The 20982-nt window shown below is 46.4% G+C and overlaps 3 protein-coding genes across 4 annotated transcripts; 2 read left to right on the top strand and 1 right to left on the bottom strand.

The window, feature by feature from the left end:
- The first annotated feature begins 2482 nt into the window (after nt 1-2482).
- TMED2 (transmembrane p24 trafficking protein 2) lies at nt 2483-9086 on the top strand. The gene is made up of 4 exons (XM_059863160.1): nt 2483-2701; nt 3928-4120; nt 6391-6498; nt 7609-9086. The coding sequence occupies exons 1-4, from the start codon at nt 2522-2524 to the stop codon at nt 7731-7733; spliced, it is 606 nt and encodes a 201-aa protein (XP_059719143.1). The 5' UTR covers nt 2483-2521; the 3' UTR covers nt 7734-9086.
- A 612-nt stretch (nt 9087-9698) lies between these two features.
- DDX55 (DEAD-box helicase 55) lies at nt 9699-17184 on the top strand. Its single transcript, XM_059863281.1, has 14 exons — nt 9699-9832; nt 10091-10141; nt 10229-10315; nt 10845-10936; nt 11037-11099; nt 11684-11833; nt 12332-12521; nt 12669-12751; nt 13110-13241; nt 14170-14262; nt 14894-15008; nt 15700-15868; nt 16226-16518; nt 16939-17184. The coding sequence occupies exons 1-14, from the start codon at nt 9725-9727 to the stop codon at nt 17101-17103; spliced, it is 1791 nt and encodes a 596-aa protein (XP_059719264.1). The 5' UTR covers nt 9699-9724; the 3' UTR covers nt 17104-17184.
- A 209-nt stretch (nt 17185-17393) lies between these two features.
- Nucleotides 17394-20976, bottom strand: EIF2B1 (eukaryotic translation initiation factor 2B subunit alpha). 2 transcript variants are annotated; one of them, XM_059863282.1, is made up of 9 exons: nt 20908-20976; nt 20706-20807; nt 20475-20611; nt 20279-20395; nt 19978-20090; nt 19282-19350; nt 18537-18612; nt 18216-18341; nt 17394-17786 (listed from the first exon to the last, which is right to left on the bottom strand). In XM_059863282.1, the coding sequence occupies exons 1-9, from the start codon at nt 20918-20920 to the stop codon at nt 17631-17633; spliced, it is 909 nt and encodes a 302-aa protein (XP_059719265.1). In that variant the 5' UTR covers nt 20921-20976; the 3' UTR covers nt 17394-17630. The 2 variants fall into 2 exon arrangements, with proteins under 2 accessions (XP_059719265.1, XP_059719266.1); XM_059863283.1 differs by having other exon boundaries at nt 20880-20951.
- Nucleotides 20977-20982: the final 6 nt, after the last annotated feature.

A 20982-nucleotide genomic window follows, 5' to 3' on the forward strand; every position in this document is an offset into this window, starting at 1 on the left:
GGGAGAGCTCTCGGTACCGGCGGCTCCTGCAGCCTCGTCCGGGGAGGAGAGCCGCGAGTTTGAGGGGCAGAGTCGGACCCGCCCGTGCTCGCGGTTCGGGTCCCGCACGGACGGTGGAGCGGGTTCGCAGCAGGGGCAGGGCTGTCCGCGGTACCCAGCAGAGAGCGAGGGTCCAGAGCCGTGGTGTCCGAACCAGGACGGACGGGGGGTGATGTCCCCCCGCTCCCGAACGGACGGAGGCTGAGGGATGTCTGCAGGCACATGGAAGAGGTGAACAAACTGCTCTGCAGCACAGCAAGGGGCTCACACACATCAGTTAGGGGTTTTAGGCTCTTCTCTACAAGAGCACATAGTCTTTACTGAGCACATGTTCACAGGATCGGTGGAGATTTTGCACATACAAGCAGCTTGCTGGCATGGATCCACTTACAGAGGAATTTAAATGAAACCGAAATGCATTTTACTTGTCAGGTTTTTCAGTGTTTTTGCTTTCAGGTGTGACTGTGGAAGTTTGGTTGTTCTTATTGCCATAGGGTTTAGGAAGAGAGGCTCCAGATGAGTCTCTACAGATAAGCTAAACGTGCCTTGAAATAATTTTAGGTCCCAGTCCTGCCATTTGCTGTATGCAGAGTAGGAAGAATACATTTTATTTTGGACAAGATATGATTAATAAAATCAAACACTGGAACTAGTCAGGAGAAATAGCAGTGGAGCTGCAAAAGCCAAGCCTGGAATGACGTGGCACGTGCTGCATGCTGAGAATACAGCATTAATTATCTACTTCTGGCAGATGTAAAACACCGGCACAGGTGAATGGGAGGGATGAACAATGCGAAATGTAACTCTGTAACACCCAGAAATGCAACACTGTGACACCAGACCCAGCTTTTTAATGCAATTCTGTCACAACCTCGTTCTGCCACAGGGTACAAAATATTGATCTTTCTCATGCCCTGCCAGTAGGTACCAGGGCAGCCAGGAGGGGAGCAATCAGTCCCCAAATACCTGAGCCTGGCAATCAATTGCCCAAGTTAGAGCAATAACTCAGTGAAAATATATATCTGTATAACATTCATGAAACTTATTCCCAAAGCTGGACACCACAGGATATTGCAAAAGTTCCAGGGAGAGCAGGAGGATGAATAATGGTGTAGTCATCCTTTCCTGGCAAAGGTGCTTACACAAGGAGGAGGAGCAGCCTGAGCAGAATGTTTGGAGAACGCTCTGCAGTACCTCAGGGGAGCAGCTATGCTGTGAAATCATCGTTTTGACCAAGTTAGAGATGAGAAGAAAGAGTTTTTGCCACAAGAATTTGGTACTACGCGAGTTCTCGTTGTTCTGTTCAAGTGTGGGTAGAGGGAGAATATAACAGTGTGGAAAGACTAAAACTGCAGCTAAGAAAGATGAAAACCAGTGCAGTTTGTGGTGTGGGAAGCAGTAGGTTCGATGTTGGCCTGATCCAAACTCATAGAAAACGATTTGGCAGGAAAAGTCTCTTATCCAGCCACGTGTGTGACCTGCAGCTCCTCAGGCTCAGCCTGTCTTGCAGAAGTTTGTCCACACTTGTCCACACCCTGTGCGTGCCCTGGCACAGCAGCTCTGCTGGCCCACACCTGGAGCAGGATGTGCTGATGTAAATCTGGCATTTGTGCACATAAACGTGTCTGAGTGTCACCAGGGCTACAACAACTGGCGCTTTTTGGCAAAAGCAACGCCTAAATACTTCACTGGAAAGCCAGATTGTGTGTTAGTCTTTAACTGTTCCCCACATCATTAAAACAGCTGGTCACAAACCAGGCTGCCTTGAGCTCAAGCATGAACTTCTGTATTGCTGTTTGGGAGGTTTAATTGGAAATTAGCTCTTAAGCATGGTCATGCAAGGAATGGGTTTTTAAACAGTTACTCTGGGGTGAAGCACAAACTGGACGTGCCATGACTGTGTTTCCTTAAGCGTGAATAGCCCTCACGCTGGGCTTCCCTACTACCGTCTTAAACGTTGGCTGCTCCCCAAACATCTTCCTCGCTGCAGCAAGTTCTATTTCCCAATTTTAGCAGCAGCCTCGGCAGCGGTGACAGCCGCGGTGACAGCTGCAGTGACAGCAGCCTTGCCTCGCTCCCACCTGCCCTCATTGCCCCCGGAGCCGCCGGGACCCCTCCGGAGCCACCGCCCCCCCATCCCCTCAGACGCCGTTTCCCGCCTCCCGCGCTCTCCCCGCCCCGCCCCGTTGCCGGGCAACGCCCCCTCATTACCGCTCCTCATTCTGATTAGCTCTCGTCGCCACCGCCCCGCCTCTTCTCCCCACTCATTGGCTGCTCCCCAGCGTGGGTCCCGCCTCCCGCCCCGCGGGCGCTGCCTCAGCGCCTCGGCGGCCCCGCTGCCCTTTGTCTCCCGGCGGCCGCCGTAGCGCAGCCCGTACGTGGCAGCGGGGCGGCGGCGGCCAATGAGCGGCGGCCCCGTGCGCCGGAAGGGGCGCGGCGCGGGCCGGAAGCGCCGCTCGGTGCCGCCGCCGGTCGCTCCGCCATGTCGCCGGTGCGGGCGGTGCTGGCGCTGGTGGCCGCGCTGGCGGCCCCGGCCGCCGCCTACTTCGTCAGCATCGACGCGCACGCCGAGGAGTGCTTCCTGGAGCGCGTACCGTCCGGCACCAAGATGGGGCTCATCTTCGAGGTGGCCGAGGGCGGCTTCCTGGACATCGACGTGGAGGTGCGGCGGCGGCGGCGGCGGCGGCGGCGCGGGCCGACCTTGGGGAGCGGGGCCGTCCCGGGGCCGGGCCTGCGCGCTGCGGCCCTGCTGTGTGCGGGGCCTCTCGGGAGCGAGCGGCGGGAGGGGGGAGCGGGGTCGGAGCCGCCCGCGGGGTTCGGGATGGTCCGAGCGGGGCCGGAGCCGCCCGCCGGGCTCGGGATGGTCCCAGTGGGGGCGGCCCCGCCTCGCCGCGAGGGCTCCGTGCGGCGGCAGCGCTGAGGGCGCGGCGGGGGCGGCCTGGGGCGGGCCCCGGTGCCTGTGCGGGTGTCACCGCCGGCTCCGCTGCACGAGGCTCGGGCTGTCTCCCCCTTCCCGTGCGGTTTTCGGCCCCACCGCGCTCGGTGCAGCCTCGGCACCGGGAATCGTGTGGCGGGAGGAGCACCCGCCGTTGTTGTCTGGAATCAGGTGCTGCCCTTTGAGGAGCAGCGTGCTTCCCCGTGGATGCGAAGGTGTTGTGTTTAATCCGGGTGGTTGGCACCGGGGAAGTTTTGAGCCAATACTGATCCTCAGAGAGGAATCAAATCAGGAGATGCTTAGGACGAATTGATTTCATCGTGCTAGAGAGCAGAGAGGGTTTTGTTTGGGATGTCACAGACGTGGGAGTTGTTGCTGAGAGTCCTGTAGCAGTTGAAAATGACACAAGGCTGTGACACAGGACAGGGGCTGGCAGCTCTGAGTTCCCCTTCACGTGTCCCTTGTGGAAGCTCAGCAGCAGTTTGGTCTGCTGGGATGGGAATTCAGGATCACAGTGACCCCGAGAGCTCAGAACTCAGGTATTCAGTCCATTTGAAATGGTGACTGCAACAATGCCCGACTGTGTGCTAAAGTCGATTGGAGAATGGCTTTTTTTCCTTTTTGTTTTCCTTCAGACATCAGAGATAAGGTTTCTCTGCAGTTGTTAATTTTCCAGACAGCCAGGGTTTGTGGTTTGCTTGTTCTAGACTGCTTATCTCACCACAGGAGGCCAGGGAGAGAGGCTTTTGCACGACTTTCTTTACCAAGAAGTTTGTGGGGTTTTTTAAAAGAGATTTCTGTGCGGGGAGCTGCACCAATGAGTTGTGGGAGGGAAAGATTGAAGTGTGCCAAAGCAGCCAGATTATTACAGATGGTGTTGGTGCCTGTGATGGTGCATTTGAGAGCTCTGTGTTTGGAATAAAAACCTGTGACCCTCTGTTTTCCCCACGCAGATCACAGGCCCTGATAATAAAGGGATTTATAAAGGCGACCGAGAGTCCAGTGGAAAATACACCTTTGCTGCCCACATGGATGGAACTTACAAGTTTTGCTTTAGCAACAGGATGTCCACCATGACTCCCAAGATAGTGATGTTCACTATCGATATCGGGGAAGCTCCCAAGGGGCAAGACATGGAGACAGAAGGTGAGGAACAGTCCTGGGAGGAACTCAGCTCCAGCTCGGGAGCCTTTCCCTACCTGCATGACTTGGGAACTTGAGTAGGGCTCTCAGGATTCCCGTTCCTCCAGGTGTGATTAGCTGTTCTCTTGAACAGCTAAAGTGGATGTTTTTAGACCTGGTTACACAATTTGAGGCAAAATCACCAGAGAGTCCCATCTGCAGACACTAATGCTTCCATCCTTTAGCCCTTCATCAGTGCCATCCTCTGATTCCTAGCAGGCTCAGCAGTGTGGAGCCTTAGTTGATAAATGTGCTAATAGAAAACTTCTCCCATAGCTGTGTAAATGACTGTTTTATCTGCAGCCTTTTGTCCTGTACCTGTGTTCATCTCTCACACTTTCCTCTAGGTGGTGGAGATACCTGGGATGGTATGTGGACTGCTTTTTGAAAGCTCCTTAGCATCTTGTCTCTGGCACATGTTCATTCACTAACAGCTAACTTGGCTTTTTCTCTGTAACATTGGTTTGGAGCATGAGAATGTCTTTATTTAATAAACTACCCAAAAGGTCTGATTCTGAGCAATGCTGAGCACCTGCAGGCTCCCTGTGGCAGGTTTATACCCTGAGCAGCTCTTGGGATCAGGTCCTTGCACTGGCCATGGCAGTTTGCCTTCAGGTGGTTATTCATGGCTGACAGAAGATTTAATCAGTTTAGGTGAAATTGAGCTAAAACATGGAACATCCAAGAATGCTGGATGTTTTTGGCATGTTTGCCTTCTATTGCTAAAGGGGATGTTGAGTAATCAAAAGCTTTTGGAAGCAATAAACTGCTTGTAGGTTATGAATTATTACTGATGTGTCAGGGGAAAAACTCAAACTTGTCATTTGCTGTAAAAAAAAAAGTGTATTGCATAGCAAGTTATAAAGTTTATTTATAAATCAGTGATTGTAGCTAGAAAGGGCAACCAATTCTTGTTTTCTATTTTGGCAAGTAAATAACTTGGGCATTGAGTGCTTGATGTCCCTTAAAAAATAGCACATTCCTTACTTTTGATTTTTTTTTTAAAGACTCAAATCTTTTGTTGAGTCTGCCTGTATCTGTTGTAAAGAGTATTAGTGCAATAAGACAATTTTCTGAGGTGAATTTTTGGAGTGTTTTTAAAAGACTGTTCCTGCAACTGTAGTTTCTCCTCTTACCAATAAACTGCACTTACTGCAGTGACCAGTTGGCCATGCAAATAAGGGATTTGAGGTATTAGGAAAGTGAGTGTGGTTTGCACAACTATTTAGATTTTAATTGTATGAGTGTTATTCTCTGGTCCTCTCTTTTGACTGTTCCCCACAAGGTGTGTGTTTTGAATAGCTTTATTTTCAGACTGTGATCTGAAACATTTAATTTACAAATAAAACTGTAGTAAGGTAGCTTCCAAATCAACTGTGTCCCTTGAAAGGAAAATATGTTGGGTTTTGTGACTTTTAGAGAGAGCTGATTGCCCAGGGTGTGTCTGTGGAATGGTACCTCAACCTGGTGCTAGAAAACTTTGCAAATGACTTGCCTAATTTATAAATTTGTGATGGACAGTTGGATGTATTAAAAAGATCCTGTGATGACAGTCAAACCACTAAATCTGAGATCTCTGAGCTTTCCATTTGCTGAACTGTCTCAGGCTGGTTCTGTGCTGTTGGTTTGGTATTTAACTCCTCTCCTGCTTTCACAACACCACAAGTGAAGGCTGTGCCAGGCCCCTGGGCATTGTGCCCCCTGAATGCTGGGTTTCAGCTGAGCTTCAAGATCACAGGATGTGATTTTTTTGCTTCAGAAAGTGATCTCATGATTTGCCAGCATCATGATCTTGAGCTAAATTCTCAGTCATTCTATTTTTGCAAGCTTAACAACTAGGAAAAGCTGTCATGTTAAGATAATTTGCTTGGAACATATTGGATGATATTGGCAAAATAGATATTAGTGTGTGGTATTGATCTTGTGCATTCTTCCATTCTGTTCTCCTGGAAAAGTATGTGCACACTGGAAATGTGGGCTCTGTACTGAGTCTGAATTGTGTTTCCTTCTGTTTGGATGTGGAGAAATGTTCTCCCACTTGTTAAACACCACAGAGACACGTCAGGGAAAGTGCTACAGAAACTGAACTTGGCTGTAGGGGTAGGAAGTGTTTGTTCAGCTGTACTGCCAGACCTTCTGCAGCAGGAAATTACCTTTAACTGCTCATAAATTCACTGCAATCGTTTTCTCCAGTCATTAACAGACTTTCTGATGCTTCTGACATTATTCTGCAGCTCATCAGAACAAGCTAGAAGAGATGATTAACGAGTTAGCAGTGGCCATGACAGCTGTGAAGCACGAGCAGGAGTACATGGAGGTCCGAGAGAGAATACATCGAGCAAGTAGGTGCCTGCCCCAGCCAGTGCCTTCCCCCTCTGCACTGACCTTGTAAATGGCCATTTAAACATGACTCCATGGAAACTATTCCAACTGACTTCAAAAATAATAATTTAAATCCTGCAGGGCTCGCCCATGGAGTAAAGAACGTAGGTGTTGCTTGCAGTCATCTTTAAATTGGCTTCCCCTCGTTGTACAAAATAACATTTGCTTAATTGATGTAAATTCTGCACTTGTTTGAATGCTGTATTCATGCAGATACCAGTGATGGTATTATTTAATCCATGTACAAGGCAGGGTAAACCATGGGATGGTTTTAAACTGAAAGGGAGGAGGTCCAGATCAGATACAGGGGAAAAATTCCTCCCTGGGATTGTGGTACAGCCCTGGCACAGCATGCCCAGAGAAGCTGTGGCTGCCCCAGCCCTGGGAGTGCCCAAGGAAGGTGTCCCTGCCCTTCCTTGGTGGGGGGTGAGACTGGATGAGTTTTAAGGTCCCTTCCAACCCAAACCATTCCATGATTTGGTTCCCAAACTTTGGTTGAACTGTTGCTTCACCCTTGAAGTGGATGTGGTTTAGTAATTGAGCCAAAGTCTCTTTTTTAAATGTTTTGCTGAAATAGAGCAGAACTACTGTTACTTTCATGGGTGAGAACCAAGGGCAAGTATTTTTCTTGTGAAAACACAACATTATATGAAAGCAGTGTCTCCTCAATTATTTGAAGCTATGAATATCTCCAGTTTTGTGACATTTGTTACTAATGCTCTGATGTAAGAAAAATCTGAATGTTTAGAACCAAAGATGGTGACCCTTCAGAGATCAGCAGTTCCCTGCTTGACTCTGAAAAAGCAGGAGGCTTTGTTTGGCAGCTCAGAGGCCAGGAGGGTGGGCAGAATAGAGAAAGATGCTGCAGTGTATGTCCAAAGTGAGTTTTAAAACAAACTGTTCAGAAAAATCCCCCTCAGATCTCAGCTCTGAGGCTGCAGGGCCCTTCTGGGACACCTGTGATGACCTGACACAAACCCAGTGCTTCTTGTGCAGTGCTCAGATTCATGGCAGGATGTTTTCAGTTTAAATGCTTTGTTACTTACTACTTTCTCTTTTTTCCCCTACAGTCAATGACAACACAAACAGCAGAGTGGTTCTTTGGTCATTCTTTGAAGCCCTTGTACTAGTTGCCATGACACTGGGACAAATCTACTACCTGAAGAGGTTTTTTGAAGTCCGAAGGGTGGTGTAAGATCCTTCTGTGGTCTCAGATTTCAGTTCACTCTCTACCAAACATCCTGGTCACAAACAAAAAAAAAAAGTCATTTAGTTTCTGAACCCTCTTTACTGAACTGTAAAACTTATTTGCTTATGTTCCTTCCTAGTAAAGAAAAAAAAAAAAAAAGAATTGTTTTTATATATCTTCTGTAGCAAAAGCTGTGCTGAAATCTTGTCACTTTATTGGCATCATTTTGTTCCACTGAGATCTGCCCAGTCTGTGTGCTAAGCAAGGTCCAGGCAAGCTGCAAACTCTGTAACTCACTCTAGTAACAAGCTGTTCTGTCTTTTCTAACTTTTTTCCCTGTTTCCAGAAGCACTTGCAGTTCTGTCCAGGGAAACGGTACAAGGCCCTAAGGTGACTGTTTGCATCCTTACACCCCTAACCCTGCAGTAGGTGTTATCCAACTGAAATAATCCCTTCTCCACTCACAGAAACTGCCAAGGAAAAGGTTAAAATTCATACCTAGTTGCTATTTAAAAGATAGTCATCAGCAACTGTCTTAATGATACCAACTTCTTCCCAAAGTTCTTTTTAATTGAATAGTTGATATGAAAATGCTTTTTTTTTTCCTCTGCTCATCACCAAATGTTCCTTACACGGTTTTTAGTCTCTCAGAGCTTTTATTTGGAAGCCAATTGTGTGCAGTGTCTTGGCAAACACTCGTGAACCCTTTGGCTTTTGCAGGTCCAAAGCTCAGATTGTTTGCCCAGTGCCCAGGGCAGAAGTGTTCAGGAAATCTGGGTTCCTGAGGCCAAAGGGTTCTGGATCCTGGGGGTTCAATCCACGCTATGCAGCCCTTGTATTTAAGTGCAGTGGCAAACTCTGCCATGATCTGATCAGAATTAGCATAATGCTAAATACTGGTGTGTTTTCTTTTTTCAGGCACATGTAGATTTGTTTTTGTATAAAGTTACTTTCCTCGGTTCTCTGATGATTGGTTTAAAAATTTAAGAAGCGTCTGATGTGGGTGCTGAGCCAGGATTATGTTGTGACTGATGTATATTAGTTGTAATCATTTTTGGGGGTGGGGTGGGGTCTTTTCCAGGGGGATCCTCTACAAGTAACACACAACAGTTTTGTACAATTAATTTAAAATTTGTTACAGGTTTTCATGTTCCAGGTAAAGTTTTTTCGACCTCGGGCAAACACTTGCAGCAGTTCTTCAGAGAGGTGGCTGTTACACCTTATTGCAACTGTTGTGTGCCAATATTTTTGTGTAAAACACTGAAAATTGAATTCAAAGATGTACATTTAAAAATTGCTCGTGAATCTAAATATGACCCAGGTTCGATAAATAAACAAATTCTTTAAAAAAAATAAGAAGCAGCTTTGTGGTTTTTTTTGATACCGTAAGGAAATACAGATTAACACAAAGGGGTTTTTATAAATGATTTCTTTATTAATGGCCATAAACTGAACCACAAGAAGTTCCATATCAATGTGATATAAGCACTGGAACTCCCCAGGGAGGTTGAGGATTCTCCCTCTGCACAGACATTCCAAACCCACCTGGGTGTGTTCTGTGTCACCTGCTCCAGGTAACCTTGCCTTGGCAGGGGGCTCAGACTGCATGACTCCAGAGTTTTCTCACAATCCTAACGATTCTGTGATTCCCTGCTTTCTTAGAATATCAGAAATTTATCCAGAGCCCATCCAGCTTTGGGGGCAGGTAGGATAAATATCAGGTAGCTCTGAACCTACATCTTAGGTTTGGGGTAGTGGCCTGGCACAGCGCTGCTGTAAGACCCGCCGTAGTACTCACTGCGATAGGCAACTCGCCATAAAAATGGGAATTTTTTGTTAAATCCGAAGTTTTCCTCCGCGGAGGCCGGGGGGTGGGGGGCGGCGGCGGAACTGATGTGCGGCGGAACGGGAGATGCCGCGGTGTGTGTTTCCGCCGAGCGCCGCCGCGGCCGGCCCGGGGCGGGGGAGCAGCGGGGCGGTGACACCGGCGGGCCAAGATGGAGGCGGTGACTGAGGGCGGCTGGAGCTCGCTGCCGGTGCCGCTGAGCCCGGGCGTGCTGCGGGCGCTGCGGGAGCTCCGCTTCCACCAAATGACCCCGGTGCAGGTGCGGGGCCCCGCGGCACGCCCGGGGAAGGGGAGGCCGGGCTGAGGAAGGAGGGCGCGGGCGGTGTCAGGAGCTCCGGGGCCGGTGGCGGTCGCAGCAGTCACCGCGTCCTGTAGCAGCGAGAAGCCGCATCCGTGTCTTTCCCGCCGGCTCTGCTTGGGTGATGTTCACAGCGAGCTCTGATGTGTCGGAGGAGTTTTCACCTCTGTGAGATTTACCAGCGCTTCACCTGCTCATGCGGTGCTTCTCTTTTTTCAGTCTGCGACCATCCCGCTCTTCATGAGTAACAAAGATGTGGCTGCAGAAGCGGTGAGTGCTTTTCCTTCGTGCAGCTCGTTGTTTTCCAGCCTTGCCTCTGGAGCTGAGGGAGGGCTGACGCTGTTTCCACTCTCACAGGTCACAGGCAGTGGGAAAACTTTGGCGTTTGTGATTCCCATACTGGAAATTCTTCTCAGACGGGAAGAAAAGTTAAAGAAAATGCAGGTGAGATTAAAATATTCAGTTTTGAGTTTATTATTGTGATGTGCCAATAAGATTTGAGAACTTCAAGAAATGTATGCTCAGCAACAATAAACTGTTTAAAACCTGGAAATAAAAATGTACTTCATTGCACTTGTATACAGCTTCTTCTCTGGCATGAACAGAACAGGGTTCTGAGCTGTTAGAAAAATGTCTCAAGATGTGGAATACACTGATACACTCCAAATGAGATTTGAATCCTTTTTAGCATCCATTGACGTTGAGTACATTTTAGTGTGCAGGGACCTTCACTGTTGTTTGCTATTAAATGTCATTGTTAGCTGCTGCTCTTTCAGCAGAGACATTTTACACATTGATACAAATGTGTATGAATCATAGACATTCTTGGATGTTTTTATACTTTATTGTATTTCTGTGAAAATGTTTTGTCTGAAACCAGGCTCAAAATCATGGCTCCTATTCACTTAGCTTGAAAGGGAGGATTCTGCCCAAATCTTCCTTTTTTTTCTCCCCACAATTTCCTGTTTTTCAGGTTGGAGCTATAATCATCACCCCAACCAGGGAGTTGGCCATTCAGATTGATGAGGTGCTGTCACATTTCACAAAACACTTCCCCATGTTCAGGTGGGTGAACTTCAGCACTTCTATGACCACACTTCCTTCTGTCCCTGGTGAACCAGCAAAACTTCCAGATGACCCAAATCTTTCTGTTTTACTCTTTTAGTCAGATTCTTTTCATTGGTGGGAGGAACCCCATGGAAGATGTTGAGAGGTTCAAGGAGCATGGGTGAGTTGTTTGTTTGTCAGTGTCTCAGAGCTGTGGTTTTCTCCTTGTCAGGGTTCTCAGCCCATTCCTACTGCTGCTGGAGTGGGGTGTTGCTGCCAGAATCTTTTGGGGTGAGCTGGGAAGTCATGGGGTCTGTTCCTGGAGCAAGGTACAGCCCTTATGTGACAGCAGCACCATTCACCTGCTGATTGGGTGAAGAACAGAGCTGAAAAGTGCCTTCAGTGAATATTTCACTTCTCCCTGCTCATTAATTTCCTGCAATTGTTTGATGCTGATGATGGAGTTTTGAAGGAGTCCTGTTTGCCCCTGGCTTTTGCATGGAGGTACCAAATATTCCTGCAGTGCTAGCTGCTTTCCATACTTGCTGTTTATTTTCTAAACTTTTATTGCCACAGGGGATGTGCTTTCACCTGGGCATTCCCCCCCCATGCCATGGCATCTGAGACATGGGTGCAGTTAAAAGTGACCCAATGAAGGTGTTTCACTGAAGGATGCAGGGCAGGGCTGTGCTGTGGTAACAATGGCAGGAGTTCTCCCAGCTTGCTCCCCCTGAGTGAGGGATTGCTCTGTGTGTGCACCCACAGGGGGAACATCATCGTGGCCACCCCGGGCCGCCTGGAGGATCTGTTCAGGAGGAAAGCAGATGGGCTGGACCTTGCCAGCTGTGTGAAGGCTCTGGATGTGCTGGTGTTGGATGAAGCAGACAGACTCCTAGATATGGGCTTTGAAGCAAGGTATTGAAATAATAAATTCTGGTGGTTCTTCTGCAGTCTTAAATGAGTTGTTGTGTGATGGATGTGGATGAGCGTGGCCTGCAGTGGCCTCCAAAGTTAATTTGTTCTGTTTTTTGAAATTTTTGAATTTGTTCTTTCATCTTTGCTCTGTAACTACACAAAGCAGTTGCTAAGGGGGAGGAGAATCAGGAAATGTGGAGCCTCAATGAATATGGAATTTCCTTTGTTGAGATGTATGTTAGCCTATGTCTACTAATAAATATCATTATTCACACTTCAGAATGGCTTAAAGCAGTTCAACCAATAAGCTTTGATCTCTCTTTTCTCTATCTTTCTGAGAGAAAGAGAGGTGAGAGCTTTCCTCTCTTTCTCTCAGAGTTAAGGTAATTATTTCAATAGCAGTTTTTGCTATTTTGCTTGTAAACTCCTTTCCAGTGATTTAAGCTCTTCCTGAGGGAAGACTTGGGACAGTTACATTTTCAGTGTTCTTCCTTGCAGCTTGAATGCCATTCTGGACTTTTTGCCCAAGCAGAGGAGGACAGGTCTGTTCTCAGCTACCCAGACCCAGGAGGTGGAGAACCTGGTGAGGGCAGGGCTGCGGAACCCCGTCCGCATCTCGGTCAAGGAGAAGGGAGTGGCAGCCAGCAACACCCAGAAAACCCCAACACGCCTGGAGAACTACTACATGGTGTGAGCCTGGGCTCTGACTGAGCTCCCTGTCCCCTCTCCTTTCTTTCTGGTCCTATCAATAAGATTTTAGGTCTTGGCCACTTAGGATCAGGTTAACAGGAGAGCCAAAGTCCATTTTCTTATGTTTTTCTTTTGCATATTTTAGATCTGCAAGGCAGATGAGAAATTTAACCAGTTGGTGCATTTTCTTCGGCAGCACAAACAGGAAAAGCATCTGGTATTTTTCAGGTAATTCTGTTTGTGTTTCATTGTGAGAACAGTTTGGTTTTTAATTACCCAAATTCCATGTTTTTTAATTACCCAGATTCCAAAACTCTGCCCTTTGTTACAAAGGACACAACTGTTTTCCAAGTGATTCATTTTGAGAGCTGTTTTTTAGAACATGGTGCCTAAAAAGAGATTAATCATTACTTCATTTTTAAAGTAAGACATTATAAATAATTATATGTTAATTATAAACATTATGTGCATGTTTTAAATAAAAAAAGTGTAAATTTTTGGAAGGGCTTGGGAAACTCTAGCTTGATTAAACCTGATTAAAAATGCAGCAAAACCTTTTGCTTTATGCCTGTCTTTATCACAACAGCACGTGTGCCTGTGTGGAATACTATGGGAAGGCTCTGGAATCCTTAATTAAGCAGGTGAAAATAATGAGCATCCACGGGAAAATGAAGCACAAGCGAAACAAGATTTTCACGGAGTTCCGGAAGCTCCCGGGGTGAGAACGTGGGAATGGGCTGAACCAGGCAAAGGGCAAAGCAGTGAGGGGTGGGTGGTTGTGTCTGACTGTTCTGCTGCTGCTTGGTGTGGAAGGATGGCTCAGGTGAAGGAATCTCCAGGCTGGTTCTGAGTGTGTTGATGATATCACAGATTGTGATACTGATAATATCACAAAGTATGACCACAAACAAAGGGAAAATGGGACTGGAGCATCTGCATCCTACTTCAGATAATCCATTTAGCTGCACAGGAGGTGAGCACACTGCACTGTCACTTGCTACAATCACACATTAGCCCTGATGTTTAAACAAACTGGTAGCAAAAAATAAGCTTTTCCTGATTAGCCACCAGAGTGGAAACCCAGGATGTTACTTTGTTAGTGTGTGAACAAGAACATGGCAACACAGAGCTGTAACCTGCCCACAGGGAAATGTTCTTTGGCAGCTTTGCAGGATGCTGTTAAGAAACTCTTGCCTCATCAACTGTCATTTTTGTTATTGCATGGGACCTGAGTTTTAGCTTTTTATATTATGAGAAAAATAATTACCAGCAGATTGTAAGAACAGCTGTTGAAAAGAACAGCATGGCAGCTTTGCTAAAATTGTCACTCAAGTCTTTTATTTAAACATTTATTATAGTACATTCGGCTGTGGTGGATGCAGTGCTGGTTTAAAATATGAAATTTTAATGGAGAATTGATTTGTCTTAGAAATGTAATATAAATCACAATAATTTTCATAATGTTATGTAGAATTTTAGTTGGTGAAAGCTGCAATTACCTTATATTTTGTCTCTTAAATAAAACCCCAATGTTTTAAAATGTTTTGTTCCTCACTCTCCAGTGAATGTGCAGAACGCACAGCTGTGAGGAGGCTGGCTCTTCTCAAATGACAGCTTAATGAAAATGCACTTTTTCTTCTTCCTAGGGGCATTTTGGTGTGCACAGATGTGATGGCCCGTGGCATTGACATTCCAGAAGTGCACTGGGTGTTGCAGTACGACCCACCCAGCAGTGCCAGGTACAGCTGCAGATCCTGAGATCCTTTCTCTGTCTGTGTGGTCTTTTCTTTCTGTGCTGTTTAAGTCTCAGGAACAAAAAACTGCATAAAACACATTTAATCACTTCCTGGAGGTTAATCTGAGAGAACACACAAAATAATGCAGGAGCAAGGGAGGCTGTAACAGTGCAGGTTTTGTTGTCACTGCTGTGAATTGCAGTGACTCTGTGGTGTGTAGGTGTCAGTCAGGGGGTGATTGTCACATCTGTGTGCAGAGGTGGCTCTGGGGTAAGGCTTTGTGTGAGAATATCAGAGAAAGAGTGAGAGGTGGCACTGGGGTGAAGGAGAACAGAGATGAGAGCGGGGACTGAACTCTTCAAGGAATGGTACATTGAAAGCTCACAGGAAAGGAGCTTTCCCATAGATTTTAACTTTTGCTGTCATAATTCTTCCTCCGATTTGCTTGAATTTCACTCCCAAAGCAGACACCCCTTGCTTTAGCCTAACAACTGAGTGGGATTGCCACATGTCTCTTGTGTTACACTTTGCTAATTCCTGTTGGTTTAGTTTAGTGTTTTCCATCCCACAAGATTTGCCCTTTTGCTGCCCAATGCTTCCAAACCCAGCTGAGCTCTCTGCTGGGCTCTTTCAGTGCCTTCGTGCATCGCTGCGGTCGCACGGCGCGGATCGGCAACGTGGGCAGCGCTCTGGTGTTCTTGCTTCCCATGGAAGAATCCTACATTAACTTCCTCTCAATCAACCAAAAGGTGAGCAGGCTTTTATTCTACCTCAAAGGAAAGAGCAAGGGCACAGACTTACTGATAGGAGTTTTGAAATCAGAATTTGCAGAACTTGGGGTCATACACGTGGGTAATGTTTTAGCAGAGGTGCAGAACTGAAAGACAAGAGCTGCTTATTAATCAACAAATACAGCTGGAACATGAAATACATCTCCAGTGTTACCCACTGGTTTCTAAGAGGAACATGCAAAGAGTAAGGAAAGGCCTTTTGTTCCTAGGGGTGTAAATTGAGCATTTGCAGGAGGGCAGTGCTGGCTTACAGTCCTGCCCCAGCCCTGCCACCAGCAGCTCATACCCTGCAGCCTCTCTGCTCTTTACTTACAACTCCTACAGCCTCCCATGCCTGCTCTTGCCTTAGTGGGATTCATTGTGTGAATTCTCTGGAGACCTTCTAATGAGCTTGATGAAGCAGGAGATGAAGATGTTGCCTCTGTGCAGCTGCAGTGTGAGAACTCCTCTGCTGGGCCAGGAGCTGTTGTGTGGGGCTGATGGTCAGCAACACTCAACATTCAACACTTGTGTGTTGGAGTGCCCAAAGGGAAGGGGGCTCAAAGCTGACTGAGGATTAACAGGGCAAGACGGGTGTGTTTGAGGTTTCACAGTGCATTCCACATCATTTGGCTGAACTTTTCCTTTGGTTTTATTTTCTGGTTCCCAGTGTCCCATGCAGGAAATGAAACCGCAGACAAATGTGCTGGATCTTCTTCCCAAGCTGAAGTCCATGGCCCTGGCTGACAGGGCAGTGTTTGAGAAAGGGATGAAAGCCTTTGTGTCTTACGTCCAGGCTTATGCCAAACACGAATGTAACCTGATCTTCCGGATCAAAGGTAATTCCCAGCAGGGCTGGGGCCTCTCGCTGTTTTTCTCAGACAACAAAAGCATAGTGGTGTTGTCCAAAAGCTTCAGCTTCTGATTTTTGATCTCACATTCACTTCCAGCACCATTAGGTTTTGACAAAACTCCTATTTTTTTTTCAAGCATCTTGTTTCAAGAGAAAACATTTAAATATGGAGCTTGACCAAACTGATAAAAGCAGAAATAAAAGTGACTTAGTAGTGTTGCCAGTATTAAGGTATAGAGTGCAAACAATACATTAAAGTAATGTTGACTTTTTTTTTTACTTTCTCAGTTAAATTAACTTTTTATCCAGCAGGAAACTTACTTTATGATCTTCATTTCAACAGATTTGGATTTTGCCAGTCTTGCCAGAGGTTTTGCATTGTTAAAAATGCCAAAGATGCCTGAACTAAGAGGAAAATGTTTTCCAGACTTTACTCCAGTCACTGTCAATACAGACTCCATTTCATTTAAGGATAAAAACAGAGAAAAGCAGAGACAAAAGAAATTAGAAGAACAAAGAAAAGAAAGAGAAGAGAATCAAGGGAAAAAGAAATTTGTGAAGAACAAAGCATGGTCAAAGCAGAAAGCCAAGAGGGAGAAGAAAAAGAAAGTAACAGCTAAAAGGAAGCATGAAGAGGTAACTGTGTCCATTCCCTTAAACTGCAGTGATTATTGGAGCCTTGCCCATGCAGAGAGCCCTGGGATTTTAGTGTGGTGGAACCGATGGCTGTAAAATAACATTTTAGGACTTGGACAAGCAAAACTTAAAAAATGATAGAGGCTTTTAAAGCCAAACACTAAAACAACTTCTCAGCATTGATGCTGGTCAGTAATAGGATTTTTATTCCTCAGAGGTGCAGAAGTATGGCCTCAGGGTGCTTTTGTCAATTTTCAGCAGTGTAGCTCAGAGTTACAGTGTCCTGGGTAGGAACTGAATATTATTTCCTGCTTGGATATTTCTGGCAAACTCTGACTTGTAATCTTCTCTTGTGTTTAACTGTGTACAATGAAAACCTTTTGGTGTTGTGTTTAATTTGTTGTTTTCAACTTCCAACAGGGCTCTGATGTTGAAGATGAGGACATGGAAGAGCTGCTGAATGACACAAGACTCTTGAAAAGATTAAAAAAGGGAAAAATTAGTGAAGAAGAGTTTGAGAAGAAACTAACAGGCAACCACAGGCTCAAAGCAGAAACTGTTGAGGACATAGAGTCTGAAGGATGACAGTTACTCTAACCACATTTTTACATTAAAACACTGCTTATTTCAATAAAATTGGATTTCTATAAAAAATAGAGAACAAAATACCTCTATAAAAAGAGAACAAAGCTGATCTAATTTCTTCACAGAGAGACCTGGCATCCCTAAAGACAGAGCCTGCAGTTGTTGAGAACAAAGCTAAAAGCACCACTCTGGTGTGGCAGGAGCTGCAGGTTTTCATCAGCAGCCTTGTGCAGGTTTTCATTTTGGTTTTTTCAAGTACACAGATGAGTAACAGCAAACCTCAGAGTGAGTCTGGATACACCACAAGGGATTTTATTTTACAGTATCAAAATACTCCATCCCTCTTTAAAATAATTTAGTTGTGGCCTTTAGGAGCTGTAATAACTTTGGAAATTTTTTCAATAGTGGTCCATAATTATGTTAATCCTTCTAATGGCATTTCCTTGCCATGTTCATGTATCATCCTCCAAGTTCTTAGAACCCTGGCAGTCACTGAAGATGACACATCCTGTGCAGGAGTCTCTGAGTTACAGGTAGAGTTTAATGAGTTCATCACTGACAGCTGAAGGAGTCAGCACACCGAGGTCTGTGAACAGCAGAGTGATCAGTGATGGGGAGGTGTAGTCAATCCAGGGGTGCTCCTCTGTTAGGTTCTGCCCTGTTTTCAGAGTGTCTGCTTTGTACTGGAAGGAAACAGAGACCATCAGTTACTGCACAACTGCAAATTAAATCCTCTTTTGGGCAAGAGCAGTGCTACAGCCTCAAGCAGATGTTTGTGGTAAAACTGAAGGAAGTGAAGTGCACACACTGGTGCCACCTTGGTCTCAGCTCTTTTATCTTGCGTAAAAAGTACAATTTGTAATTCTGGAGTTTGTTGGTTTAACTGTTTCTTACCCTCAGCTGCTCCTGTGCCCTAAAGGAACTGCTTTAGGAACAGAGTCCCAGTATCAGGACAAATTGTGGCTGTTTGGTGCCTGACTGTACCATGGAGCAACCCCAAAATATACCACAGCAGAGAGATCCAGATAATCAGAGATGCTTGGAAGACAATTTTTCACAGGCACACCAGTATGCACCTTAGCTGGATAAGATGAAGGTTGAGTTTCTCTCACCTTAAACCTGTCAGGGACATCCTGCTGATTGAGAGGGAAGAGTCTGACAAACTTGAAACTTTCTGCTACCACGTAAAATGGCTTATTCTGGGCTTTGGCACACACAGCAATTTGATTGGTGCCAATCTGTGGAGACAGATGGAAAACAACATTGCAGACTCAGTGCTTGCCTGAAAATATTGCCCAGCTTCCAACAATTAACAGACATTTACTGGATAAAATCCAAATGGAAGAGACTTTTCAAAAAGCTTTAAATGCTTCAGAGAAACCAAACTTTAAAAGTCCAGAGTTTACAGAATGATGTAAGAAACTCACAATTACCTTGTTGATAATGCCTCCACTTTCAACTACACCTTCAGCACCAACTAACACCAGGTCCACTTTCTCCATAATGTAGCTGTAAAAAGGGGAGAAAAAATCCAAGCATTACTGGGTAATAGGACAAAAGACTTGCTGAACAGAACAGAAAGAAGTAATTCAAACAATCTTTCCATTTTCTGCACTAGTTCCATCTACCTCTTGTAAGTCCCCATGCTGCTACACATCCTTGGAGTGAGATTTCATCTCCTTCCCTGCAGGAGTATTAAGTAGCCTTTTCTTTCCCAGCCCTAGCTGACCCTGGCAACTGTGTAAAAAGCTGGAAGAAGATGAACTCTTAACTAGGAGCGTTCAGATTTATTGTAGCTGTTTCTTTTCTCATGTACTGGACTTGTACTAAGCAGTGCTAATTTAGCAAACACCTTAAGAAACCACAAAATGATCACACTTATGCAAATTAGGAAAAAAAGTGCCTTCTTTGTTTAGCACCTCAGTTCTTTTTTACAGATCTGTACAAGTTCTTAGGTCTGGTTCTTTCATTCCAATATGCAAAATCAAATGCTTGTGTTGTAGCTGACACATTCTAATTGTGCACCTAAAGCTGGAACTCGTTTGGCCTGCTGGATGACTTTGACAAACTAAGAAATATCTCTGGGGTTTGAACAAGCTGCTTACATCTAAGTTTATTCTGTCTCGCTGTCAAAATGAAATTGTGATGAAAAATATCAAAATTTATGATCAGACTTACCCAACTGCAGCATCCAGAATCACAGTCACGGGAATGTTCAGCTTCCTCAGGGCTTTTGCCATTTTTTGTCTATTAAAGAAAATGTTTGGACCTTAACAATTATTTTTTTAAAGACAATATTAGGAAAATATTGTCTGAAAGAGTGAAGCCTGTGACTGCCCCCATTCCCCTGCTGGTAGAACAGAAAATTAGTTATTGTATAGAAATGGAAGGAATAGTTACATGTTGTTAGTGGCATGTGTTACTCAGTGTGCAGGGTTAACTCCTTCACTTAAACAACAATATCTGGTCTGAAGGAATTATTTGGCATCTTTAAATGACGTTGTTAGCTGTATATTTTACTTTGCTATGAGCAGCATAATACTGATTATTTTAGCCTACTTCTTAAAGAGACAATTATAAAGCAGTTGTATCCCATCTCCCAAGGGAAAAATAAGCTGCCTGGCACTGACTAAGTCTGTGAACTTTTGAGGAAAACCTAGATAACACTAATTAGGATATCGAGTACGGAAAGTTAATTAGGAAAATTTTTTTGATTTTTTTTTTCACTTGTCCAGAATAATGTGATATGAGTCACAGTTGCCATTTAAAATGCCCCAGCCAAGCCTAGCAACTTTTCTTAGGGCAGGACAAGTTGGATGGTAGCTGTAACTTACCCTGTTAACCAAGATAAACCCCAAACTAATGAATACTTGCCCTGCTTCATCTGGCTGTGATTCAGTAACATAAACATTGAATCGCTTCTTGGACTCCACAGCTGCTTCCAGCACCCTGAGGACCACCCTGGAGTAGGCGTGTGTCAGTATTCGCTGCCAGGACAAAAAAAATTCTCACATTGCGTTTGCTGAGCCTCGGGAAACCTTGACTTTTGTCATGGCTTGCTGTGCAGAACCATGTTGTGCAGAAGCCCCCATCAGACTCCTCTCCCCTCCTGTTCCTCCCTCCCTGCCAGCAACAGCAGAACCGAACAGCAGTGTCCCTGCCCCGGCCTACTCACAGCACCGTCTCTGATGAAAGGGTGACACAGCTTGGCGATTTTATTCCTCGAGAGAGACACTTTGGTCAGGAAGATCTCCCCGCGCTCGATCATGATTTCTTTGCACTTGGAGTAGTCCTGGCAAAGAGCGGGATGCCGGCTGAGCGGCTGCAGGGCCCGGCAGCAGCCGCGGCGGGGCCGAGCGGGCAGCCCTTACCGAGTACTCCAGCGAGGTGAGGCTGATGAAGCGCAGGAAGAGCTCCCCGCCGGAGGACACGGCCACCGAGGAGTCCACCCGCGACAGGGTGTCGATGGCGTCCCGCAGGCTGTTCCGCAGGCCCTGGATGGTCTCTCCTGAGGGGAGGCAGAGAAGCGTGGTCAGGGCCTCGCCCTGGGGACAGCCGGGGCTCCGCGGGGTCCGCGCCCCGCCGGGGGCACCCGGGCCCACCTCGGTCCTGCTTGAGGAATCCCAGCAGCGCTCGGATGGCGGCCACGGCCGAGGCGACATCGGGGTCGTCCCTCAGCTGCGCCCTGAAAGTCTCGATCAAGTCTGAAAGGCAACGGGAAGCGTCAGCCCCTGCCCGGCCCGGCGGGTCCCGGGGCTGCCCCGCGCCCCCGTTACCGTCCGTGCCCATCGCCGCCCCCGTTACCGTCCGTGCTCATCGCCGCTCCGCTCCGCCCGCCGTGCCGGGGCGTGGGGAGGGCCGGCCGGGGCGTGCCCGGAT

This window comes from Haemorhous mexicanus, chromosome 19 (genome assembly GCF_027477595.1).
Source record: "Haemorhous mexicanus isolate bHaeMex1 chromosome 19, bHaeMex1.pri, whole genome shotgun sequence".
In the NCBI taxonomy this organism is placed as follows: Eukaryota; Metazoa; Chordata; class Aves; order Passeriformes; family Fringillidae; genus Haemorhous; species Haemorhous mexicanus.

What these genes read in the sequence shown, in the direction of transcription:
- TMED2 (XM_059863160.1), top strand. Translation starts at nt 2,522, where the DNA reads ATGTCGCCGGTGCGGGCGGTGCTGGCGCTGGTGGCCGCGCTGGCGGCC. An exon ending in GCAAGACATGGAGACAGAAG is followed by an intron (nt 4,121 to 6,390) that starts GTGAGGAACAGT and finishes ATTATTCTGCAG; the next exon opens with CTCATCAGAACAAGCTAGAA. An exon ending in AGAGAGAATACATCGAGCAA is followed by an intron (nt 6,499 to 7,608) that starts GTAGGTGCCTGC and finishes TTTCCCCTACAG; the next exon opens with TCAATGACAACACAAACAGC.
- DDX55 (XM_059863281.1), top strand. Translation starts at nt 9,725, where the DNA reads ATGGAGGCGGTGACTGAGGGCGGCTGGAGCTCGCTGCCGGTGCCGCTG. An exon ending in GATATGGGCTTTGAAGCAAG is followed by an intron (nt 11,834 to 12,331) that starts GTATTGAAATAA and finishes TCTTCCTTGCAG; the next exon opens with CTTGAATGCCATTCTGGACT. An exon ending in CCTGATCTTCCGGATCAAAG is followed by an intron (nt 15,869 to 16,225) that starts GTAATTCCCAGC and finishes TCATTTCAACAG; the next exon opens with ATTTGGATTTTGCCAGTCTT.
- EIF2B1 (XM_059863282.1), bottom strand. An exon ending in ATTCCTCAAGCAGGACCGAG is followed by an intron (nt 20,612 to 20,705) that starts GTGGGCCCGGGT and finishes GCCTCCCCTCAG; the next exon opens with GAGAGACCATCCAGGGCCTG. An exon ending in ATTCTGGATGCTGCAGTTGG is followed by an intron (nt 18,613 to 19,281) that starts GTAAGTCTGATC and finishes CCCTTTTTACAG; the next exon opens with CTACATTATGGAGAAAGTGG.